General features: G+C 42.9%; 1 protein-coding gene across 1 annotated transcript in view; it reads right to left on the bottom strand.

Annotated features, from left to right (window-relative positions):
- Nsf (N-ethylmaleimide sensitive factor, vesicle fusing ATPase) overlaps window positions 1–25218 on the bottom strand; it is a 138980-nt gene that overhangs the window by 80384 nt on the left and 33378 nt on the right. Inside the window, exons 5-8 of the mRNA XM_036195643.1 lie at window positions 16279–16445; window positions 12281–12388; window positions 11457–11532; window positions 8785–8940 (exon numbers count right to left, since the gene is read on the bottom strand). Of these exons, the coding sequence (XP_036051536.1) occupies window positions 8785–8940; window positions 11457–11532; window positions 12281–12388; window positions 16279–16445 (507 nt within the window). The remainder of the gene's footprint in view (window positions 1–8784; window positions 8941–11456; window positions 11533–12280; window positions 12389–16278; window positions 16446–25218) is intronic.

The raw sequence follows: 25218 nt of genomic DNA on the forward strand, positions 1-25218 counted from the left end.
AGGCAGGGCGAGGAGGAGAGAAGTGCAAGACCTGACCAGTGTCCGCAGCACTGACGGCCTGTTCTACGACTGACCTGAAATGGCACCCCATTTCCAGGCGGAGAAGGGGAGCTAAAGAAGGGGCCTCAGCTTTGCGCTATCATACTTCCAGGAACAGACAACTCAAAAATGGAAGTACGCCTGGAGGAAGACTGCATCGGGATGAGTTGAATTTCGAACTTCCTGCATGAGGGTGGAATAACCAATAGGTTAATGTCGACGGAAACCCTGAGCTCTAAACGGAGGCAGAGAAAGAACTTACATGTTCTTTAATAAGAGTTAATAGCATGAAGATACTAACTAACACTATGGAAGTAGACACGATCCATCTGCGGGAAAACAAAGTAAATAAAGAGATCTAAAACCGCCCCCGAGGACCCTTGCCTCCCCCAACCCCCCCCACACACACCTTAAGGGACACAAAGGGGATGGGAAAGGGGAGGCAAGGAGATTAAAAAAAAAACAAAAAAAAAAAAAAAAACTTGGCAAGAAGCCAAGTCTAGGGGACAGCACAGTACCAATGGGTGCTTCCTAAGTATGTGCAGACTGACTGACGGATGCTGGCCAGATTTAACTGTCAGAATTCTGGCTTCCTCCAGCTCTGCTTCCTGTTCCTTTTCGTGTTGAGAAGATGTGCTATGGCATCTTCCCACTGCCCTACAAGCAGAACTTTATGACTTCCTTATTTCCCATATCTTCTCACACGGCCTGGCTGTCACTTCCAAGCGCGTCATCCACAATGCCTCATCACTAACTTCTGCCAGGCCCATTTTCACCACCATCCTGTTCGGGCCGTGAGAGCCGAGGTTCTGCACACTGCACAGACAACCAGCACCCACCGTCTGCCAGACCACGGGCTTCCACCTCCTTTCCAGTGACCCCTCACACAGGATAACTGTAACAGCTCCCCTAAAGTGTTAACTTGAATTGCATCACTCCACTGTTAAAATATCTCTGATAATTTCTCCTTATTATCTCATTTATCTGATACCTGTTTACCTATATTTGTCTACGTTTCTCAAACCACGTGAACTACCTATGGTCTACACATTTCTTTTAAAACTTTCAATCTATTACAATATTTTTATAAAATACAATTTAAAACATCATAGTAATGTCAAATTGCCATAAGCATTTCCAATTGCTTACTCTCAGTCTCTCAATATGTACCTTATCACGGACTGGTAATAATGGTTCCTGGTCTGACAATGGCTGGTGGACTACATTCCCAATAACCCGATGCTGACAGTTTATAGACAGATGACAGTATGACTATTTCCTTCAAAGTCTTTCAGCATATGCAGGCTGATTCTGCCAGCCAGGTGAGACATTATTTAGCCGACACTGGGTGGATAGCAAGGAAAGATTTTCCTAAGGAGGCTAGATGCTGCTAACATCTGATGATGTGTGATGTACAGGGTGAGTTCCTTATAGCAAAGTCTGAAGTGTGCACCGGGCAAGATCAGGAGACCTTGCCTTAGGAGTATGCTGCAAACAATCACAGTCCATTAAGAATGACAGCCAGGTGGTGGTGGTGCACGCCTTTAATCCCAGCACTCGGGAGGCAGAGGCAGGTGGGTCTCTGAGTTCAAAGTCAGCCTAGTCTACAGAGTGAGTTCCAGGACAACAAGGTTTAAACACAGAAACGCTGTCTTGAAAAACCAAAAAAAGAAAAATGAAAGAATGAAAGAATGAAGGAAGGAAGGAAGGAAGGAAGGAGGGAAGGAGGGAAGGAGGGAAGGAGGGAGGGGGAGGGAGGGAGGGAGGGAGAGAGAGAGAGAAAGAGAGAGAGAGAGAAAGAAAGAAAGAGAGAAAGAAAGAAAGAAAGAAAGAAAGAAAGAAAGAAAGAAAGAAAGAAAGAAAGAGAAGCGGCCAGTCTGTCTGGAAAGTTATGTCAAGGACAGAAAAAGTCTCACTGATTCACAATCTTCCGCAACCCAACTCCAACTTGACCCCTTGACTTTCAAATCTTCTATTGTTTGCCAACACCAGGACTGCTACACTGTTCCGAGCTTCGAATTCTCTACCTTCCTTAGCTGTTTCTCTATATGGACAGCCGCCCTTTGCCTCCTGCTATCCAAGGTCACTGGCATTTAAGTTCTCCTCCTCCACAGAAGCCTTTTGTGAATTTCCTTAAGTTCCTAAAGGACTTCCTCTGTCTACAGTTCTTGGTTGGTGCTTAATCACACGCTGGCTTTGACGTCATCTAGTAGGTTCTGTTGTTTAACTTTAAGTGGTCATTTGGTGTTGATTATGTTTTGTGTCTAGGTTGATCGCTTGCTAAAGACAAAGTCTCTGACACAGCATAGTAATCACTTCCTGCATTATTTGGCAACTGTTGCTAAAAACACACCTTAAAAGGTGGCATTGTATATGAAGCACTACAGTCCCACTGCCTGCTCTTTATGTGTCCAGTTCATGACAATCTAAACATATCAGATTACTAGAGAGAGTGAGTTACCGTGTACAGGTCAGCTAGCTTCTGTACTGAATGATTATCTGGCCCATCAGATTAATGAAACCATGGCTGAAATAGCTGTGGCCAATGCAAAGATCACCTCCAAGGTTGATCCAAACTGGGTTCTAGAAGACCCACTGCAATGATCTCATATGGTGGGCTTTCATGAGAGAAGAGTATAGGGTCAATGGCATGAACTCTGAGGCCATGCTGGGTTCAAATCTGCCCTTACCATTTACTATGGGTCTTGGATTAACTACTTCCCTGGGCCTCAGTTTCCTTCTGGGAACAATACAGTACATGCCCCATAAGGTTGTTGTGAGGATTGAATAAGTTAATATACAAAGTACAAGCCAAGTGTGTAGAACATTGTCTCCATTTTATAAGCACTAGCTGTCACCATCAACATCTAAGGTGCGTAAAACAGAAGAGGCAGGCGCTGTTCACGTGGGAGTCACAGAGAGTTGAGTCTTCAGTATTAAAGAGTCTTTGAATAGTGAAAACAAATTTGGGCACAGTTCTTCAGGTGTCAGAAATTCTGCTCTCCCAAGTCATCCTTCTGCTCTCTCCTCACATGCTTCTTCAGCTGCCCACCTAAAGGCTTTGACACAAATGGTCACCCTTTAGAGGGAGGACAAAGGACTTGACACTCATCACTATGCGGGCAGTACTGGGAGGAAGCAGTTGACAGGAAGTTATTACCTATCAAGAAACCCTTCCTCCTTCAGTAGAGCAGGACAGGTGTCTCCGTCCGCCCTCTGTCACGCTGCCACCAGGGTCCTGGGAATCCAGCCTAGAACCCTATGTGCTTTGTGAAAGCCAAGGACAGACCTGTGCTCTGTCCTGAGGGCCATCCTGAGATAGCCTGTGCTAGTACCTGTTTGCTTATGTTTCAAACTGTGCATTAGAGATACAAATTTCCAATAAAATACACAAAGGGAAATAGAAAACAAACATGATTTCTGTTTGGTCTCTCCCCTTCTCCTAGAGGTAAACATTTTCTTCCTATTCAATATGTCCTTAGGGACTTCTATATGACATTTGTTTGTTTTACACCTTTTTAGTAACATAAGCATGTCTATACATCTGGAGCAAATAGAGTTCACACGGGTTCACCCGTAGTTTACAGTGTTGTGCACCACAGCTCAGCCAGTATTTTCCTTTCTGGTGGACATTCAGGTCAATATTTTAGACTTCAACTTTGGTTTTTTGTTTGTTTGTTTATTTGCTGGTTTGTTTGGCTGTTTGATGTTATTGGGGATTGAACCTAGCACCTGATGTATGCTGGTCTAGGCCTCTACCACTGAGCTACATGCCCCAGAGATCAGAGTTCAACTCTGTAAAGATCCAGTTATTGGCCTATAAGGCACACCACTGTTACCAGGAAATCTGACCCACTGTGTACTTTACCAACTGTACTGCTTTGCCAAAAGATTTAGTTTCAAAAGTCTGTTTATAAACTTTAAAATGCCAGATGAATTTAAATATAATCTGACTTTGAGATATAGATACAACTACATTATTCCTATTCAAATATAAATGTAACTTAAAAGTTAAAAATCAGGGGGATTAGGTGCTGTGGTCTGTTTCTAATTCCAGCACTCAGGAGGCTGAGGCAGGCAGGTCAAAAGTGGGAGGCCAGCCTGGGCTACACAGTAATTCCCAGGCAAGCCTGGGCTATAAAAGAAAGGGAAGAAGAAAGAGCAGGGAAGGAGGGGGGAGGGGAGGCAAACAATGGGGAATCAGCTGGAGGAAAAAAGGGATTTCTACATGCAAAAGGCTACCTTACCTATAGGTGTTTTGTTTTGTTCTAAGCGGCTACCATTTGCCACTTAAATACCACTGGAGAGACTTTGGAAGTTACACAATCATAAACTATTTTCATTAGAAACAAACAAAACAAAACAAAACAAACCTTTCTAATGCCTCTGCCCTGAAGTGAGAATTGGTATCATTGCATTCCTCAGATCCTGCGCAAAGGCAGGAAGAGAAGTCTGCATCTCCCAATGGCGAGCAACTGCTTTCTCTTCCTTTGCTAATAAATTACAGACAGACTTGAACAGATGTCAGGTTGGCATTTGAAACCTAAAATATAGCTGAAAAGCAAGTTATGACTAATACAAGGAAAAAAGATGAATGTCAGAAACCTTCATTCCCCCCCCCCTTTTTTTTTCAAATTTCAGATAAGCTCTTTAGCCTCCGGGCTCTGTAAACAGAGCCCGGAGTTCGCTGAGATGTCTTAACCCCCATTTAAATTGCAAGCTCTCCTCATGAGTGGGGGTGTGAAAATGCATTTTCAGAGTGTCAGTGTTTATGTTAATCCTAGCAAGAACTCCCTTTCTCCCAAATATGGCATGCACAGAACCCCGTGCCCTTTCTTCCCTGTTTTATTTGTGCTGGTGTAGCACGTGAAAGATGTCTAGGTGTGACTAAAGGCTCCGTATCCTCTCTCCCGAGGAACTCAGTCTCACTTATACAGGCAACAGCTGCTTTCCTCTTTCATTTCAAAAGAAATCTTGAACATGAAGGTTGGAAATGGGCTTAGTCAGGGAGGGACAGAGAAAAAGGAGGCAAAAAGAATGCAGTGTCAGTTTCAAAGAGTGGGTCACAAGTCCTTAGGAAGGGGCTTTCGTCCTGACTTGGTGGCCTGGAACCCAGAGCCCACCTGTCCCTGAAAGACAGTGAATCTGTAACCCTGGGTCCCTCCAACCTTTCCTCAGCTCTCCAGACACAGCACCTGCCCATGGGGAGATGTGGCCCTACTCCCCAGACGATGGATGTCCAGCCGCTGAGTAGCCTGTCAGCCTTTATTCCAGTGTTCTTAAAAAGGATTTGTTCTTTGGTTCTAACATTTACAGTTTCGAGGTTATTGCCTGGGATGCTGAAAAACGAACTTTCTTTGTAGAAACACCCTTTGCCAACATAAGAGCTACTGTGAGAAGTGAGGTGACTCGTCACTCATTCACCCTGAGTATTCTCCACAAAACTGCATGCAAGGAGTAAGTAAGTGCGGTAAATGTCTGGACAGGACACCTGAGAACGCTCAAGGGCAGTCAGCCATTAACCACTGAGCCTGCTCACCTACCTTCCGAGGCTAGCTTCTGGTGCTCACTCGACTACGCTAGGACACAAATGGTGGCACTGTGATCCCGTGGAGGAGGACTAAAGGGAGGTGTCGATTAAGCATCATCCAGGAGCTGGGAGACAATCTAACTATTTGATGCTCACTGGGTGTCAAATTGAGGTTTAGTTTTCACCATTTCCAACAATGGCCCACCCCTCTTGTGTCGGAGTTAGCCTAATTGCTACAGACAAGACAGAAAGGAAATGGGGGTGGGAAATAGGCTGATTAGACACAGTAACAGAAATCTCAGCTGACATTCGCCATAAATGAGGCCTTTTCTACCCCACACAGAGCTATCATCCCCGTCTCTAGAATTTTATGTGGCTGATTTTCTCTTTAAGGATTTCCTTAGTTTTAATTCTATAACAAATGTTTTAAAAAGCAGGAAGGTATACACACACACACACACACACACACACACACACACACACACACACCATGTATCGGAAAGTACCTGACATCAAAATGCTACACCAGACTCAACGATGGCCGTTTTCACGTTTGCTGCTCATCTGCTCTCTACTTTTACCCCACAACTGTGTCTCGGTTAAACTCCTTAGTCATCACAAATCCCGTCACAATATGCTGTACGTTTCTAGTCTCTATTTTCAGTTTTTAAAGAGAAATAGGAAATTTTACAACCAAATGAAAGACATAATTTACCTAGAGACATGACCAGCAGTCTCATAAATACAATGGCCAAAGAAAATTAATGACATCTCACTTTTTAAATTAGAAATATTAATATACATATATGTACATATGCAAAAAAATCCAATTAACATTCTTATTTCAAAGGAAGTCTAACTCCAGACTTTACAGAAAAGACAATATGTTAAGCCCAAAATGAAGTTTTCTGCTTACAAATGTCTAATAATCTACATAATTATTTTCTAAATATTTTTCTCATTTTAATTGATTTAACTAATCATACACTAATTATTAAAACCAAGAAGTATATTATTAAATCTACTTAGTGATCAAGAGTGAGAAAAAAAATATTATTTCTACCTAGCAGACTGAGGAACACAGACTATCCATAAAGGAACATGTAGAATTTTGTTTATATTTGGTTTGTTTCAGCCTTTTGTCAGAGATCAAGTGTATATATGATTCCTATGTAGCACTTTTCACTTTTCACGAAGCCAAGTGGTAGCTGTAGGACCAAATTCTTCTGGGAAGGCAATGAAATACTTTATTAATTCCCCCAAAATTTAAAGCAAAGAAATCTACCTAGAAGATAACTATTTCTCCAACATAAGCCCCGAGCAGCCGAGGTTCCTTTTTAAAAAAGATGCTCAGGCACTTCCTTTAAAAGAAAGAAAACAGCAATTTTTTTTGTTGTTTTTTGTTTGTTGTTGTTGATGTGTTTTTAAATCAGCTCAAAAGTCAAGGCAGCTTTATAGCAGCAGGCTGCCATTTAAATTAAACGGATAATACATGCCTCTTGACAGAAGAAAGTCATGCCCGGGTACTTTCAAAAGGATAAAACTTATTTTTTTTTTCTGTCTTAAAATAGTGTAAGTGTAATAAGAAAACAAAGCCATAAAAAGGGCTCTGGGGAGAGGCACTCAAAATTCAAATCCGCAGTCCTCGGTCAGCAAGCACAAACACTGCCTCCAGTTCATTTTATCTACAACACATCAGACGCAGAGCAGACTCCAGGGTAACCGTCAACGGAGAGGCTGCAGAGTCACAAACCCACTGGCAGGCTTCACTCTTGGTGCTCTAACTCGGCAGCCTCAGTCAGAGGCCCGTGAGCAGGGGACACCCAGGACGTCAGAGCCTGAACAACAGGCTCCTTGATACTGGGGAGACATTTAACAGTAGCACACTCACAGTGCAGCATCCTTCAGGAGCAGCTGTTTTCCTGCTTGTTGGCTGGACCCCACAAACGGTCAAAGACACACAGAATCCTTCTCCTCTCCCAGGCCTCAGTCATGAAACCAGTATAGTCTACAAGAATAACTTGTAACATCCGTTTTTTTACCAAAAATATATTTAAATAATATTTCCATGTCTTGATCAAAACACCTTAAGTATTTATTGGTTCTCAAAATACACTTTAAGGGGCAGTGAATGGCCACATTTCTTACAACTTTCGAGATTAATAGTTTTTCTTTTCTTTTCTTTCTTTTCTTTTTTTTTTTTTTAATGGATTTGGCCTTTGGATTTTCCAGATAAGGAGTATGTCACTGCCATTTCAAGTTGTATAAAACTCAGGTGATGAGGGTCTCTGTCATTTTGACTTAATCCAATTCTAAACTCGACCTTTACCCAGTGAACAGGTGTGTGCTATGCTTGTAACTGACTAGAGCGAGCAACAGGCAGAAAAGCGGCCGGAGCAGCCGGCTGATGCAGCCCAGCGCTCAGTGCCTGGAAAGCGGCTCTCACCCACCATGGTGAATGTGCTATCATCTCCTGGCAGCAATTTCAGGAGAAAGAACGAGGGGGAGGGGCAGGACATGGGTCTTCCTCCAGCTTTTTGGATCTGATCCTGTTTCCACTCTCGGTCTGCAATATAAATTCCTTTCTCAGATACTCTGCTGCTCACATTCCAATCCAGCAAACGATACGGATATGAAAACAGTCCTGACAGTATTTCCAGCGGGCAAAGAGAACCACTTCACACAGATAAATTAAATAAACCTTCAGGAGTGACAAATGAAGACGGCAAGTCTTCTTCACAGTGTGCAAACTCCCATGTGTCTCCTGCCCTTGTCTTTGGGGATCGGACTTATCTAATTAAGAACCTTGCCAAGTATCCATTTCCTAGACTCGAGGACGTGCTGATAGGGCCTCACGGCATTCCTACGTGAAGCAGCATCCGCTCACCGTGCACGCGGAGGACAGACAGAGGCAGTTTGATGGGTTAGCCTGACCCGCAGTGGGTCTTCACAGTGAGGTACCATTCTAAAACTGCCCACAGAAAAACACTGTAAACTAAACAAATAAAATGGAGCAACTGTAAGTACTACGTCTATTATTTCCCCCATAAGAGTAAATATTTTGAGAGTTTTTCATGAAACTTAAGGTTTTTATTTTAATAATAAAAATTAAAAATACTTGGGTAGATCTCAAAAATCATTTCAGAACTATTGAGAAGAACTTCTTGTCAGCTGCGTGCCTCCTTAGTAGCCCCAGCCTTGGGTCAGAAACTCACCCATCTGCTCCACGATCTCCGGAGGGAACACCCGAGAGGCGAACGCGCGTCGGAAGATATCTGAAAACTCCTTGTCCAGACCGCCGATGCCCATTTTCTCAAAGTTCCAGTCAGGATTAATGATGGACTGGCGGTTCTCCTTGGTTTTAGCTTTGCCTGGGTCAGACACACACAAATTGTGAAGAAAACGCTGAGGTTGAGTGTAAAAAGGACAGGTGCCCCCTGGACCCCCAGAGTGAGCTGACACACAGGTGTTCCCACCCGCTTGGCGGATTTTTCTAGTGAGAAGAGTAAGACTGACAGCTTACCTACTGCATCTGCTCTCCATTCCTGGTCAGTAAGAAACTTCCCAAACCAACTAGACTTATGCTAGCCCAGTCTATTGTAATCAGTTCACAGAACTCTGTTTCATTAACTTTTAATCCAACCAAATTAACTTAGTTGATGAAAGGAAACACCATACATAGATCTGATGTAAATTCCACTAGCTCCAGAAAAGTCGCTGATGGCGAGCACTCGCTCACAGCTCCTGGTAAGTGTACATGAGATATATGAATTTGCCCAGGGTAAGCATATGATGGTAGAGAACTCCTCAGCCTAAGTTGTGTGGAATGAGTGTGATGTCTTGTCACATGTACACAAAAGTCTAAACACATTCTAAAGGCTTTAATGACTGCAAGTTACACTTACAAATTCTCTCATAAAGATAAAAATTGTTTAATTTAAATGTCAGAGTGCCACCTACAGTAACTCAAGAGAACCACACCTATGTCAGACACAAAGAACAAGCTACCTTTGCACACTCTAAACAAAGAGGGGAATAGAGATTTTATGAAGGGAAGAAGAAAATATCACACTAAAAAAATTGCAGATAATAATTTTCTGGTTAGAGTTCTGTGACTTAAGATTTCCTTTAGAAGGGGATCAGAAATATTTTGCTTATACTCTACTGCCCTCTTGTGGTCAAACATACTGCATGACAAATTACTACAATTCCATTTTCCAACTGAAATCACATTACGGAAGTGACTTGAAAACACCCACATTGTCCAAAAGTTATAGAATTGCCTTGGGATAAGATATTTTAACAAAAAGAAGACAAAAATAAAAATACAAGTAAATCACATCATATATATCCCGTGTCAGTAATAGAAAATTACAATACATCCTTCATAAAATTGGGATTTTTGTGGGTGTTAAAATCATATTTTAGAGATATATTTAAGATCCTTGAAACATGTTAAACAAACAAACAAAAAAGCAAATTAGGAGTTACTGATGTGGCTTGGTGAATTAAGGCACTTGTGGCCGGACAACCTGAGTTTGGTCCCCATGACTCACACAGTGGAAGGAAAGTTGTCCTCTGTCCTCCACACATATTCCATGTCACATTTGCTCAAACGCATATACCCACACAGTAACTACATCATGTAAATTATAAAATAATAGAAAAATAAAATCAAATTTAGAATATGGGTTGTGTTTTAGTGAATGCATATGCCTCCGATCCTAGCACGCCAGAGCAGTAGGAACAGGTTTACAAGTTCAAGACATGTCTGGGCTGGTGAGATGGCTCAGCAGTTAAGATCATTTACTGCTCTTGCCGAGGACCTGAATTCCGTTCCCAGCACTCATGCCAAAAAAGGCTCATAACCACCTGTAACTCCAGTTCCAGGGGATCTGATGCCATCCTCCGGCCTCCGTTCACTGTCCTTATGCACAGACCACACACGTACACAGACACACACATAATGAAAAAGAAAGGCTTTTGCTAAAAAGGTAAAAGAAACAACAACAGAGGCCGGTAAATTACTGATTTTAAAAAAAACAACCCATATCTAAACAGTTCAGTAACTTTAGACACGATTGTGCAGCCAATGAAAACCTTCTCTGTTCTCTTGGGACAGACATGAACATAATTATGCCAACCATAAATTCGAGTTAGCACATCATTATTTAAATGAGTTGCTGTCCTTGGAGATTAAACTGCATCATTTTAGCATATCAAAGTAAGCTAGTAAACGAGAACCAAAGCTGCACACACTCATCACTCGATCACAGGAGAACGGCGATGGTATTTCATTTAACACAGCAGCTAGCTGAGGGGCTGACCAGTGCTGAAGGTCACAAGAGATAATGAATTTCAGAGGAGGTGTCAGAGATGGAAGACTCACATAGAACAACTCTATGTAGTGTGGGATCACCTGAATAAGATCCTGGGACGGAGGAAAGCCGTAATGGAAAACCTGGTAAGACCCAAGGGAGACAGCACTTTGGGTAGCAGCAACCAATCCATGTGAACTTGTCAGCTTCGGAAACTTTGGTATGACATTCACACCAGGGGAAAGGGGGAAAGGCCACAGGGATCCTCCGAGCCACTTCTACAAATCTCTGTGAGCCTAAAATTATCTCAGAATCTCAAAACTGAGAAGTGCCGTTGTTCTTTTTAATCATTTTTGACATGGCTACGAGAAAAGGATGAGAGTGTGCCTATGTGTTTCACATTCTACTTTTGCTGGACGAGGCACTCCAGGTGAAGGCCTTGTGTCAGCACAAATGCCCGGATGCAGGGATAAGCCCCAGGGAGGGGTCCCTCTTCTTCCCCACAAGTCAAATGTAACATCAGAGACATCTCAGCTTCATCTGTAGTTCTTTAAAACTGTAAATCTTACCAATAAGATTGAGCGATGAATTTTCTGCTTTTTCAAATGCAACTTGACTGTTTCCAACAACCAGTCCTACTTCAATCTGCACAGAAAGATGATAATGAGTGGGCAGCAGACATTTCAAAGCAGGCTAGACTCCAGGGGAAGGAAGTCTTTCTGCGCAAAGCAGCCAGGTGTCTAGTTCCATTTGCTTTGCTCACGGCTACCTTCCACAATTCCTACACGGCAATGTCACAGTTATGTTCTCCCTGATTTATAGGAAGTATCTGTATTCAACTAAGACTACGAGTACAAAGTATAGGAGCTGGAGAGATGGCTCAGTGGTTAAGAGCACTGGCTGATCTTCCACAGGTCCTGAGTTCAGTTCCCAGGACCCTCATGATGGCTCATGACTATCTATGATGGGATCTGATGCCCTCTACTGGCATTCAGATATACATACAGACAGAACATTCATATAAATAAACAAATCTTTTTTAAAAAGTACAAATTACAAGTGGCTCTGCAGTTAGGCACGCTTTAATTTCTATGTCAGTAGCAATGATAACTATAGCCAAAAGTGAGGCCTTTGAACAGTGGTTCTCAACCTGAGGGTCACATAGCAGATACTTACCATTCCTAACAGTAGCAAAATTACAGTTAGGAAGTAGCAATGAAATAATGTTACAGTTTGGGGTCACCACAACATGAGGAACTGTATTAGAAGGTTGAGAGCCACTAGGATAGCAGCTCAGAGGGAAGAATGTACAATATGAAGAACTTCAGAAACACAGCAGTCTATGCAAGTCACATCGGGAGAGTCCCCAGGAAAGACTAAGAGTACAGCTTACCTTCTGCCGTTTACCTGACGCAGGCTCTCCCTTCAGGATGCTAGGGTCCATGGCTTCAATGTCCTTCACCAGTAATCCAAAGAGCTTATCGTTGAAGCTAAAGACAAGCTGTGGAGAGAAGATGTAATGGCAGGAAAGTTACCTAACATCACCACGGGCTTCTTGTCATATCACCGAAACTCCAAAGGTGAAAACCAGTTTTCTTTTGAATCCTCCTCTCGGTTTCTGCTCCTCAGTCACACCACTCACAGTCCCAAAGGCCAGGAAAAGGAAGCCATGTGCATTTGTATGATGGGAGGCGACATAGTCAGCACTCAAACACTTTGGAAACCACTAGTAAGAAAGCTGAGATCTGGTGTTCTCTGCTGACCTCCACAGGGCCAGGCACACCGTACAGGGACACATGGGCAACAAAACACCCATATGCATAAAATGTAGCTTTAACGTTTTTATGAGGAGCTGGGTGGTGGTGGTGCATCCCTTTAATCCCAGCACTGGGGAGGCAGAGGCAGGTGGATCTCTATGAGTTCGAGGCCAGCCTGGTCTACAGAGTGAGTTCCAAAAGCCAGGGCTATACAGAGAAACTCTGTCTTGAAACAAACAAACAAACAAACAAACAAACACAAACAAGCAAGTGTCGATCCAAAAACAGGTTGAGCACCAGGGCTGAGGCCCAGTAAATGACAGTGCCAGGTCAAGCTTGGGTCTGTAATTCTAAGTCAGCCCTTCCTATAAATAATACAAAACACTTGCCACAAGTGTGGGCAGCTTTGAAAGCTCAATCATTCATTACCAAGTACCCGCAGAGCGCCTTCTAGAAAGCAGGCCTCTTCTGTGTGTTGAGGTGAGTCTGCCACCATGACTGCAAAGAACGGTGGGTGACTTGGCTGGGGTCAGATGGGTTTTTCTCTCTGTTCTCTCAAGTATTTTCTTTCATAGTGTTATTGACATCTACATGTTATTGGATTTTAAATTATTATAAACATCAGAGAATTTCTTAAGATGGTATCTTAAGATACCAAAGCTAAAATCAAAGGTTAAAACTCAAAATCTGAATACAATTATACTCAAAATACCTAGGATTCCAGAAGGAAGATAACACAGCCCAAAACAAAACAAACAAAAAACCTCGACAATGGACAGCAGTCAACACCCAGACAGCTAGGTGGAATCTAGGCGCGTTCTAGAGCAGCTAACCCTAACAGCAGCGGCTTGACCACAGCATTGGCTTCTTCTGTCTGGTGGCACTGCTCAACCCTGTCTTAAGTGGAAAGTTCGGCAGCGGCAGCAGGACCTGTGTGTACTCTGTGCCCCATGGACCTGCCATGCCCCACATAGTGACTGGGGATATACTTTATGCTATTAAATGCTTTTCTCACTCGTATTTACGTCCCCAGCTGTGCATCCATGGGCACAGGATTGACCTCTGAACCTAAAACTCATTTGGGAGGAAGTCAGACAAGCAAATCTAAGGTTCATTCTAATTCCAATGATTTCTTCTATTAGAGGCTTTTTGTTTGATTGATTTTTGTTTATTTGCGTTTTTTGAGACAGGATCTTACCATGTAGCTCTGGCTGGCCTCAAACTAAGAGATCTTCCTGCTTCTGCCTCCTGAGTGCAGGGATTAAAGGCATATGCCACTATGCCCAGCTAATTATAATGCTTTCATTAAAAAACATTGTATTTTGTTCCTGTACATCAGTAACTCAGGTTCTGCCTGCAAAAGTCTGATACTATAATATATGAATACTCTGGGCTGTTAGCCTTCCATATTTATCAGGGAAAAAATGAAATAAAAGTAATAACACTCCATTCACCTCAATCACTCTTGCCTTCTTCTGCTCTCCCTCCTTGGCTGTCTCCCAAGACAGAGACCTCACGGCAGTCGAGGTAGATCGGTAGCCATGGCAGTGCTGGCAGCCAGCAACCCCCGAGACTTTGCTCCCAGGATCCCACTATTTACTTTTGAGGAGCCAAAGAGCTTATGTTTATATGGAATGTGTCTACTGAGATTTACCATACTAGAGATTAGGAGAGAAAAAATAATGTATCAGCCGGACAGTGGTGGCACACGCCTTTAGTCCCAGCACTCAAGAGGCAGAGGCAGGCCGATCTCTTGTGAATTCGAGGCCAGCCTGGTCTACAGAGCGAGACCCAGAACAGGCACCAAAACTACACAGAGAAACCCTATCTCAAAAACCAAAAACAAACAAATAAACAAAAATTAATGTATCCATTTAAAATAAAATCACTTTCTAAACAAAAAACTGCAAGGGCAAAGGGTGGTGCTGTCCCATTTTTGCAGATCTCTTTCCTGCCTGGCTTCCATGAGACAGCGGATGATTCCGCCTGCTTTGGCAGTCAGGGTGCTGCGCTAACACATACTAGGTCTTCGCTGCAGAACTGCACCGAACTCACGCAACAGAGGGGCCGAGAGTTGGCAAACAACCACAGTCATTATAAAAGCCGCTTTGACTTTGAAACCCCTCTGAAAAGGACTTGCCCACACAGGTCTCCCAACAACATCTGAGACTGCTGCTATGCAGCTGTGATATGAGAAAGGAGTGCAGAATAACTGAGGAAGACACAAAGGCAGGTATGGTGGCTCAGGCTGTTAGCTCAGCACTTGGGTTGTTGAAGCTGTTGGGATGAGTTTAGGGTCAGCCTGGGCTACATAGGAAGAACCCTGTTTTCAAAACACAAAATCACAAAGAAGACAAATATAACAGGAAGGGCAAAAGAGCTACAATATTTACCTGTATAAGGAATGCATGAATTCACACTTTCTTCCATTCATTCATTCATTCATTCATTCATTCATTCATTTATTTATTTATTTTGAGACAAGATCTCATGGAACCCTGGCTGGTCTCAAACTTGCTGTGTAACTGAGGATGACCTTGAACTCCTGGTCCTCCTGCCTCAACTGCCCAAGTGCTGGGATTGCAGACATACACCCTCATGCCTGGTTTTAAGAGGTACTAGGGCTAGTGACCGAACCCAGGGCTTCATATATGCGGTGACACACTCTGTCAACTGAGCACACTGTATGGTTAAAAGAATGTTTCTCCTAAATTAATCAGCTGATATTAACTGAAGCATAGAAAGAGGCAACACTGGCGAGCGTTTTCAGCGAGAGGATAAGTAGGTTTCAGGGTCTCTATGATGAACTTGGTAATATATGCACATAGCTTTCTTAGAAATCCTGGGAAGTCCACCCCTCACCAAAAGTTAAGACACACTATATGTGTGCACATGTGTGCAGGTGTGCATGCATGTGTGTGTGGAGACCAGAGGTCAACTTCAAGTACTGTTCCTCACTGCTCTCCATCTTGTCTTCCTTACCTGGTCAGGGCTCTCACTGATCTGGCTAGGCCTGATGGCCAGGGGCCTCCAGGGATGCTCTGTCTCTGCCTCCCCAGGGGTGGCATTACAAACAAGTAGGTTCATCCCATCACTCCCAGCTTTTTGCCTGGGTGCTAGAGGTCAAGCTCAGGTCTTCAGGCTTGCTTAGCAGGCACTTTACTGACTGAGCAATCTCCTCAGCCCCAAGTGCTGCTCTTCTACAGAAATATACTAGTGAGATAGGAAGATATTCCAGAAACAAATCTCATGTCCCACAGCAAGAAAAGAAAAGAAAAAAAAAAAAATCAGACTATATTTCTACCGTATTCCCAAATTTGCAGGAAGAAAAGCTGTTATGACTCTGTGTGACATCTTAATACAACTTGAAAGATTTTTTAAAATTCATGTCTATGTGCATGTGTGCCACACACGGGGATCCGTGGATGCCAGAAGACAGCATAGCACTGGAACTGGAGTTACAGGTAGTTGTGAGTTGTCTGAAATGGGTGCTGGGAACTGAACCTGGATCCTGCAGAAGAGCAGCCAGTTCTCTGCGAGAAGGCTTTTCTGAACAGACTCCTATTGGTTCAGGAAACTCACTCCTCAGTTTCCTATGAAAAGCTCCTCATTTGGATGCCTATAACTGATCTACCTGCTGCCCCACGGAGAAGGCCTGGTTGTTGAACTGCTGGATAAATTCTGCCGCCATCTTGTCTGTGTCGTACGGGTTGGAGTCGATGTTCTTTTTCTGCAGAAAGTCAATCTCGATGGTCATTGTGCCGATGCACTGCTTGGCTTTGTCGAACGAATACAAGGCGACTAGGAGGAAAAGGAGCATTCTTTAAGAACCACAGGAACACCAAAAACTTAGGTTTCCAGTTACAAAGAGCTCAACATAAGGGAATATAGCAGCATTTGACCAAAGGAGCTCCACGTGAGCTTCCCTGGAGGAACACACAAGCACAGACTTGAAAATCAAGAGGCAGACATTTCCTTACTCACCTGAGTTAAGAAGACACTATTAAACGACACTCTCCCTCACCTTTGACCCCTCATCCCTCTTCACAGTCCCTGCACCTCCCTCCTCCTCATTTAACAGAGGACAAAGCGACAGGATGGGTGGCTCTGTGGAGTTGGCGCAGCATGTGGTTACCAAAGATGATTTTTGTTTGATCTAAGAACGTGGGAAGATTCCTTGCCCTAAGAAAGTTAAGAGGCAGTGAGAAGAAAAAAAAATGGGGGATGGCAGTTTTCAGAAACAATGTTTCCAGGGGTTATTTCCTGTAATGTAAGTTCTAACTTACACTTCTCTGTAACATTGCAAGAGTGTTTACTGAGCACACACCTTAGATGTGATGATATTTTGTTTGTGCTCTAACAAATAAAGCCTGTCTGAAGATCAGAGTGTGGAGCTAAGTCACTAGTTAGCCATAAAGGCCAGGCAGTGGTGGCACACGCCTTTAATCCCAACACTCGGCAGGCAGAGGCAGATGGAGCTCTGTGAGTTCAAGGCCACCGGGGCAGACAGTGGTGGTAGACACCTTTAATCCTAGCACTAGGGAGGTGGAGACAGAAAGAGATATGGCTGGGCAGGAGAGGAAGTGATAAGGCAGGGTGGAGACAGGAGTCTGGTCCTTTTTGGTCTGAGGAATCGGTAGAAGTAAGAAGTCTTGCTAATGGCTGGCTGCTCTGCCTCCCTGATCTTTAAGCATTTACCCCAATACTAAGAACAATTAGGGTTCATGCTACATCCAGGAGCGGTAGCCATATGCCTCCAATCCATAAGACAAGCATATACATAGCCCAAGTAAGAAAATTCCTACTTAAGCCTTGGGAAGAGTTCTAAATTGGCTTTTAGACTTTAATGTCATGAACTTAAACATTAAAGCACTACATAATTACATAATTTTATATTATGTAATAACTATTCAGCTCCAAATGCTTAACTATACAACAAAAAAAGTTTATATATCATATTGGTAGAAATGGATATTAAAAGAAAATTTCTCAATGACACATAATTGTGAGGAAGCATGTTCAGAGGGAAAAAAGGCTGATTTTTTAATCAGCTTGTTTTTATTAATATGTCCCAGTTTCTAAACAAACTTTTAAAGCAAAAGATATTCCACTTACGGCATCTGATACTGGGAATGCCAGAAAAAGCATAAAAGCTGCCCGGGGAGTCCAGAGAAACTTCTGCATTTGACTTTCCCCAACAAGGCAACTTGTTCATGTCTGGTGAGTAAGAGCCCAGCCCTGCTCTTCAGTGGGGCTAATGCATGTGTAATTCCTCCTTGTGTCCCCTGAAGGCCCGTTCTAGAGTGCACTGATGTCCCCTGACAACACGGTGCTCTTCAGCAGCTGCCCTTGAGTTGTTTTGGCTGCACCTCTACAATACACCTGTCGATGCCTTCCTAATGCCCTGACTCTGCAGGTCTCCGGCCTAGAGCTGTGTGCACCATGGGTTGGCCATGCTCACTCTCTAATCTGTCTATGTTAGTTATGCTTGGTAGAGTAAATTATACAATGTAATTAAATAGTTAAAATATGAAATTTTGACATTCTACTTCGAGAGCCAAAGTTACATTTTAAATTTTAATTACTATGCTATAGAGATCCATGAAACAAAATGCCTCTGATCTGCAAGCCCCTTGGCCAAGAACAAATAGTTCCTGAGATGTCGGAGGCTATTATTTATGAGAGATAACAAGTCACCTGTTTTCAATCCTCTAAACAAGTTTGTTTGACCCATCTGCACTGGATGTGTTTGATCACATGTAGGTGGGAGGTATGTAGGCAGGAAATATGTCAGGATATATGCTTGCCCCTGATTGGATCTGATGGAAAATGCAATGAATTGTGGGTTTTCCTTCTTAAGCCCTTGCCATGTTTGACTCTAGGCCATTTCCCAGGCCTAGACTTTGGACTTGGCCAGAGCTCACCCACCTGGCCAATATTTAATTAAAGCTTGCTTCAAATTTGGCTTTAAACTGTGGTAGTGATCTTATTCTCAGATGGTGGGATTAACATTTTCTGATTCAAGATTCAGACCACTCACCCAAATTCTAAAGCTGGAATTTCACTCTGAAACTCTGGGGCTGAAGGGCCACTTCAGGAGGCACATGCCTTGAGATGTTCCAAGGCTGCAAGGTTGCCTTCAGTTTGCAGACTATCAGAGTGAACTTCCATGCTGAGAAATGCAGCAAGCATCTATGGAGGCCTCCTGGTGAGTCATAATCTGGTTCTGTTTTGTGGGATCCCTATCTGGGATGTGGAGGAGTTTCTATGAGACCCCAATATTCTCCTGGGCATACTGAGACATCTTGCGCCCATCTGGTTCTGGTTAAAAAGTTTCATTTCCAGGAGAAAGTTATGTCTTGTTGGAAAGTTTTGTCTATTTCTTGAGAAAGTTGTATATGCTTGTTTTGTCGGGAAGTTTTGTCTCTTTGTTTCTCATGAAAATTGTGTCTCCCTGTTTTGTTGGAAAGTTCTGTCTGTTTTCTGGTGTATCCATAAGTTTTGTTGCAAGCATGGAGCTGAAACAGAAACGGTTTGGAGATTTTTGCTGTTCCTGCGGCAGAGAGCAGCCAGTCATCACCACTGCCATGGCTGCATTTACAGCCAGGGCTCAATATTTATCTCTGAGCTCTCTGGTCACTGGATTCAGGGTAGCAGTAGTTCAGATATCTTTGGAGTGTGGATAACATTTAGATCGTTTTATTTTGTTTGAAATCTGGCTTTAGAGTTGCATTGCGGCTCTTCTTTCACTAGACCCGGGCATATTTGAAAGTTTCCTCTCTGACCTGTGTCAGTCTGAACTCCTGACACACTGACAGGGGAAAGACAGCAAAGCAGAACAGACAAAAAATTAGACTTGGTTTATGTGAACATTCTGTACCTTGAAATTTGTAAGTTTATTTTGTTAAATATGGTTAAAAATTGTAAAATCCTGGGGGGGGGGGAGTTAAAACTAGTAACACTGGGAGTTGATAGTTAAAAATCTATGCATGGGTAATTTTAAAGGAACCATGTATCATGATTCAATTTTGTGATATAAGCAACACATGGATTGCCACCATCTTTGGCAGCCATGTGTCTGGCAGTCATCTTTGCTATGGTTGGAGAGGACAGATGTCACGTGATTTTACCACCATCGTCATTAAAGGTGCCCACGTGGAGTGGGCCTACCCAGGAGGCAACACCAGGCCTCCAGGGTATCTTGGATTAGGATGGATTTTTGTATGATAATTCCTGTCCTGTCCTGAAAACAAGGTTTATGAGAGGTAGAATTTAAAAACAATGTTTGTTTATAAGGTATTGAAGCTGCACCTCCGTGCTTTTATATGCAAGAATGTACCTTTCTCTGGAAGCTAAACTTTGTAATTTAAGAGTCACCCAGGTGATCATTGTTTTAAAGACATGAAGGGATCATGGGGAAGAGCTGAGGTTTGCAAATGTGTGGCAGGGCTAGAGTTCCTAAAGAGAGCTCAGTTGCAATAGTGGGCCTTTGCAGTTTTGGAAATGCTGGTGCCATGTGATAGTCACCAGAAGCACCAGCCACAATGAAATGGAACAGGCTGAGATCTACAAGGTAGGCTATGTATATGCTGCTGAGGGTGGGCCAAAGAGGTGATCCAAGCCTCTGGAAAAAAAACAAAAGGATTGTGAACGAATCCCAGATATTGAGCTTTGAACTGCACTATTGGAGCGTGGTTTTGCTTTATGCAGATTGTGGCTATGCCTTGTTTTCTTCCTCTTGAGGTAAAAAAAAAAAAAAAAGGACTTTATTTTAGATATTGTAGGAACACACAGTTGAGAAATTTTGTTTTTACACTTTTTTCTTTCTTTTTTTAGTTTCTTGAGATAGAGTTTCTCTGTGTAACTGCTGTGGCTGTCCTGGAACTCACTTTGTAGACCAGACTGGCCTTGAATTCATGGAGACCTGCCTGTCTCTGCCTCATGAGAGGTGGGATTATAGGCATGAACCACCACCACCTGGTCAGCTGAGGGATTTTAAACTTAATTAAGAGGAAATTTTAGAATTTTACAGGAAGTTAAAAAACTGGATTAAAAAATATTTATTTTTATGTGCATTGGTGTTTTTGGTTGTGTAAGGGTATCCAGTCCCCTGGAACTGGAGTTACAGACAGTTGTGAGCCACCATATGGGTGCTGGGAATTGAATCTGGGTCCTCTGGAAGAACAGTCAGTTGTGGTGATAAAAAAAAAAAATAGTAATAGAAAATAAACCACATAAGGATGGGAAGTACACAGGGCGTCTGGATCCTGCATGCTGCTTTGTTGATTTTGAGCTGCTAAGAGACACTGGATTGTGGAAGGGACTGCTGAATTAAACCAGCATATATGCTTTAGAGATGTCTTAGCTCAAGAATGGAAGTCGGGAAATGTGTTGTGTTGTGGGAGACATTCGTTTTCACAAAGCTATGGATTCCTTCAAAATTAATAAAGATCAAATTTGACCAGGGAGACCTCCTGAGGACCTTAGCTGCAATCATGAGGAAGGAAGCCAGAAAAGACTATAGGACAGGTGACATATATGCTGATCCCTTTACATGGGAACAGCTCTGAGACTGGATGAGACATGATAAATCTTGTTGGCTACAGTCTTCATAACAGTTTGGTTATACAGTCCAAATGGACTTATAAAGTTGACAGATGTCTTTTACCTGATCAAATATAAAACGAATAATTTTTGTGCACACCACACATTCCACACTTGTGTTAATACAGATATGTTTGTTACCTTTAAAAGTTTGTAAGTTTTCAGAACAAAAGGACCAGACATGAATAAAGATAAGACAGGTAGCCCAAATGATCCAGCTTCTCAGAATGCCTCAGTCACACTTTCCCCCCAAATCTGTATCTAAAACAACTTCAAAGCTGCTAGCTGAGATGGTCCAGCCTCACAGACTACTCCAGCCAAGACTTCAGATAAGCTCTACACTTTCCCATCACACAGAGACTAAACAAACAAACAGAACACAGCTAGCTCTCCCAGGACTGGACCATTACCCCATTCTCTGGGTACCCTAGAGATGCTGTCACCCCCAGACAACAGGAATGTCCACATTCCCAAGAGGTAGGATAGATGGTTTCTGGTCATTCAGAGGATGTTTGTCATTGTTTAGGGGGGTTGTTTGCAAGTTGTTAATGATCATAGTCAGGGAGGAAACTAGACAAAGGAGGTTAGATTCAGGGATCTTTAAATAAAAGAGGGGGGATATTAGGAAAGGGTGCATTATTGAATCTACTTCAAAAATGAAAATTATAGGATAAAAGAGTAGATTATTGAATCTACTTTTAAACTAAAAAAACAACTACTAGTCTCAAACATTCCATATTGGTATTGATTTTTGTATATTGATACAAATTTAAGATTATTTTTGTTGATATATATGTGTGTGTGTGTATGTGTGTGTGTGTGTTGTATGTATTTCTACTATTATTTAAGGTATTGTCCCTGCAGCTCATTTAAAAATTTAAAGTATAATTAAGAAATACGGGTTAGTAGTTAGTGCTGTGGATATCGCTCTGTGTAAATAAAGTTCTGATTGGCCAGTGGCCAGGCAGGAAGTATAGGCGGGACAAGAGAGAAGAGAATTCTGGGAAGTAGAAGGTTGGAGGGAGACACCGCCAGCCGCCGCCATGAGAAGCAACATGTAAAGACACTGGTAAGCCACACGCCATGTGGCAAAGTATAGATTAACAAAAATGGGTTAATTTAAGATAGAAAAAGTAGATAACAAGAAGCCTGCCACAGCCATACAGTTTGTAAACAATGTAAGTTTCTGTGTGCTTTCTTGGTTGGGTCTGAGCGACTGTGGGACTGGCGGGTAAGAGAGATTTGTCCTAAATGGGCCAGGCAGGAAAACTCTAACTACAAGTTAGTCATCTATAATAATCAAATTTGTAGTCATATAACCTCAAAGTCTCCAAAGGAGATGATGGGACACCACGACGTCTCTGCCTGGACTGAGGTAATAGTAACCATTGGGCAAAACTGCCCAATGCAGCATCTATAGTGGACTAATAGTGCCACTCCCTATGAGATTATGGGAATATGGGAGCCAATTACATTCAAACTACAACAATAAGCCACATGTTTTCAATCCCCTAAACAAGTTTATTTGACTCATCTGCACTGGATATGCTTGATCATACATGGGTGGGAGAGACACAGACAGGAAATACGTCAGGATATATGCATGCCCCTGATTGGACTGGTTGGGAAATACAATGAATTATGGGTTTTCCTTCTTTTTTAATTTTTCCAGTTTTTCGAGACAGGGTTTCTTGGTGTAGTTTTGCTATCTGTCCTGGATCTCTCTCTGTAGACCAGGCTGGCCTCGAACCCACAGAGATCCACTGGCTCTGCCTCCCTAGTGCTGGGATTAAAAGTATGGATTAAAACCCAGCTGGATTTTCCTTCTTAAACCCTTGCCATACTTGATTCTGGGCCATTTCCCAGGAATCTGGGTATGGACCTGGCCAGAGCCCATCTACCTGGCCAGTATTTAATTAAAGCTTGTTTAATTTGGCTTTAAACCATGGTAGTGGTCTTATTCTCAATCAGTGGGATGAACACTACAATTGATGTTATAAAATAGTGGGAAACACTTTTAATTTGCTCTTTAAAAAGAAAAAAATCAGCTAGGCATAAGCGAGACAATTAGAAAAGATTATGGATGAAATCTAGACAAAATCCAATGGGGGACTGGAGTGATGGCTCAGTGACTAAGAACACTTATTGCTCTTCCAGAAGACCCAGGTTCAATTCCCAGCATCCGCATGTTAGCTCACAACGATCCGTAGTTCCAATTTCAGGAGATCTGATGCCCTCTTCTGGCCTCCACAAATACAAGGCACACATGTAGCATACAGACATACATGCAAGTAAACATCCATACATATCAAACAAACAAACAAACAAAGATAACTTTTTAGAATCTAGAAGTATTTAAACATTTTCCCCCACATGTTTCAAATGGTCTAAGTTCTCCTTGCATTTCAAAGAAACCCATTAAGAAACTATAACAGGGGCTGGGGATTTAGCTCAGTGGTAGAGCGCTTGCCTAGCAAGCACAAGGCCCTGGGTTCGATCCTCAGCTCAAAAAAAAAAAAAAGAAAAAAAAGAAACTATGACGGGAGCTGGAGACATGGCTCAGTGGTTAAGAGCACTGGCAGCTCTTCCAGAGGTCCTAAGTTCAATTCCCAGCAACCACATGGTGGCTCACAGCCATCTACAATGGGATCTGATGCCTTATCCTAGCATGCGGGTGGTGTACATGCAGATAGAGCACCATATACATTAAATAAATCTTTAAAAATTATTTAAAAAAAGAAACTGTGACTGAAATTATACATAAAAGACATACAGCACTCTAGTCCACAGACCAAAAGGCCAAGCAAAGGCCTTGAACCAGTCTTGCAATTAGGACTAGCTTCCTGCCCTAGTCCTGCCAAATATTTGCTTCTATAGTGCTCACAACAGGTGATGAAGGGGCTGGAGAAGGGACTAGGCAGTTCCCAGCACCTGTGTCGGATGACTCACAACTCTGTACGTCCAACAATCGGGACACTGGCACCTTCTCTTACATTTGTGTACACACCCACACACTGACACATACACAGAAACATTAAAAAAATTTTAAGTAATTTTTTTGATGTTTCTCCCAGAAGATGGGTTGGAAAGAATGAAGGAGCCAGAGGGCCTGGAGGTAGACTGCAAAAGAACATCTGGGCCAGCGAGGGAGTTCAGAGGGCAAAAGTACTCACAGCTAGGCCTGGCACCCCGAGTACAATCCTTAGAACCCACAGGTGGGAGAAAAGGACTGAACCACACTAGTTCTCCTCTGACTGCCATATGCACACCATGACAAACACTTATACAAATATTAAGTAAGGAAACGTTTTAAAAGGCATCTTCTGGACTGGACACGGCTTTTGAACTCATGAACACACCATTACCGGTTATCCACACAGACCTACATAGGCTCGGGCCCTTGAACCTTTCATCAGGGAAGAGGGGAGGGTCCGCAGGGTCCCCATTCTTCTTGGAGGACTATGACAATTAATGGGAGCCGGGCAGGAGTGTCACTCTCTTCCACGGTGTAGCCATGGACAAGTTGTCCCTGCTCCAGGAACTAACCCCCCACCCATGCTCATGCAAACAATGCTTATAAACTCAGGCACACACACACACACACACACACACACACACACACACACACGCACACCACGCACGTGCACACGCATGCGCACACACACCAGAACGAAAGTAGAAGAGTTGCTGGGGAGAATGGTTTCACTGAAGAGAGGGAAGAGGGTAAGAGGATAATAGGAGGGCAAGAATGACTAAACTTTATTACATACATGTATGAAAGTGCCAAAGAAGAAAGATAAACTCTACGATTTGTCTATTATGTGTGTTTAACTTATGTGTTAGTACACGTGTGTGCATGTGCATGTCAGTGCCCTCAGAGGCTGGAGATGTCAGATCCCGGAGCTTGAGTTACAGACAGTTGTGAGCGGGCTGAAGTGGGTCCTGGGAACCAAATTCAGGTCCTCTGCAA

This window comes from Onychomys torridus, chromosome 8 (assembly GCF_903995425.1).
Source record: "Onychomys torridus chromosome 8, mOncTor1.1, whole genome shotgun sequence".
NCBI lineage: Eukaryota > Metazoa > Chordata > Mammalia > Rodentia > Cricetidae > Onychomys > Onychomys torridus.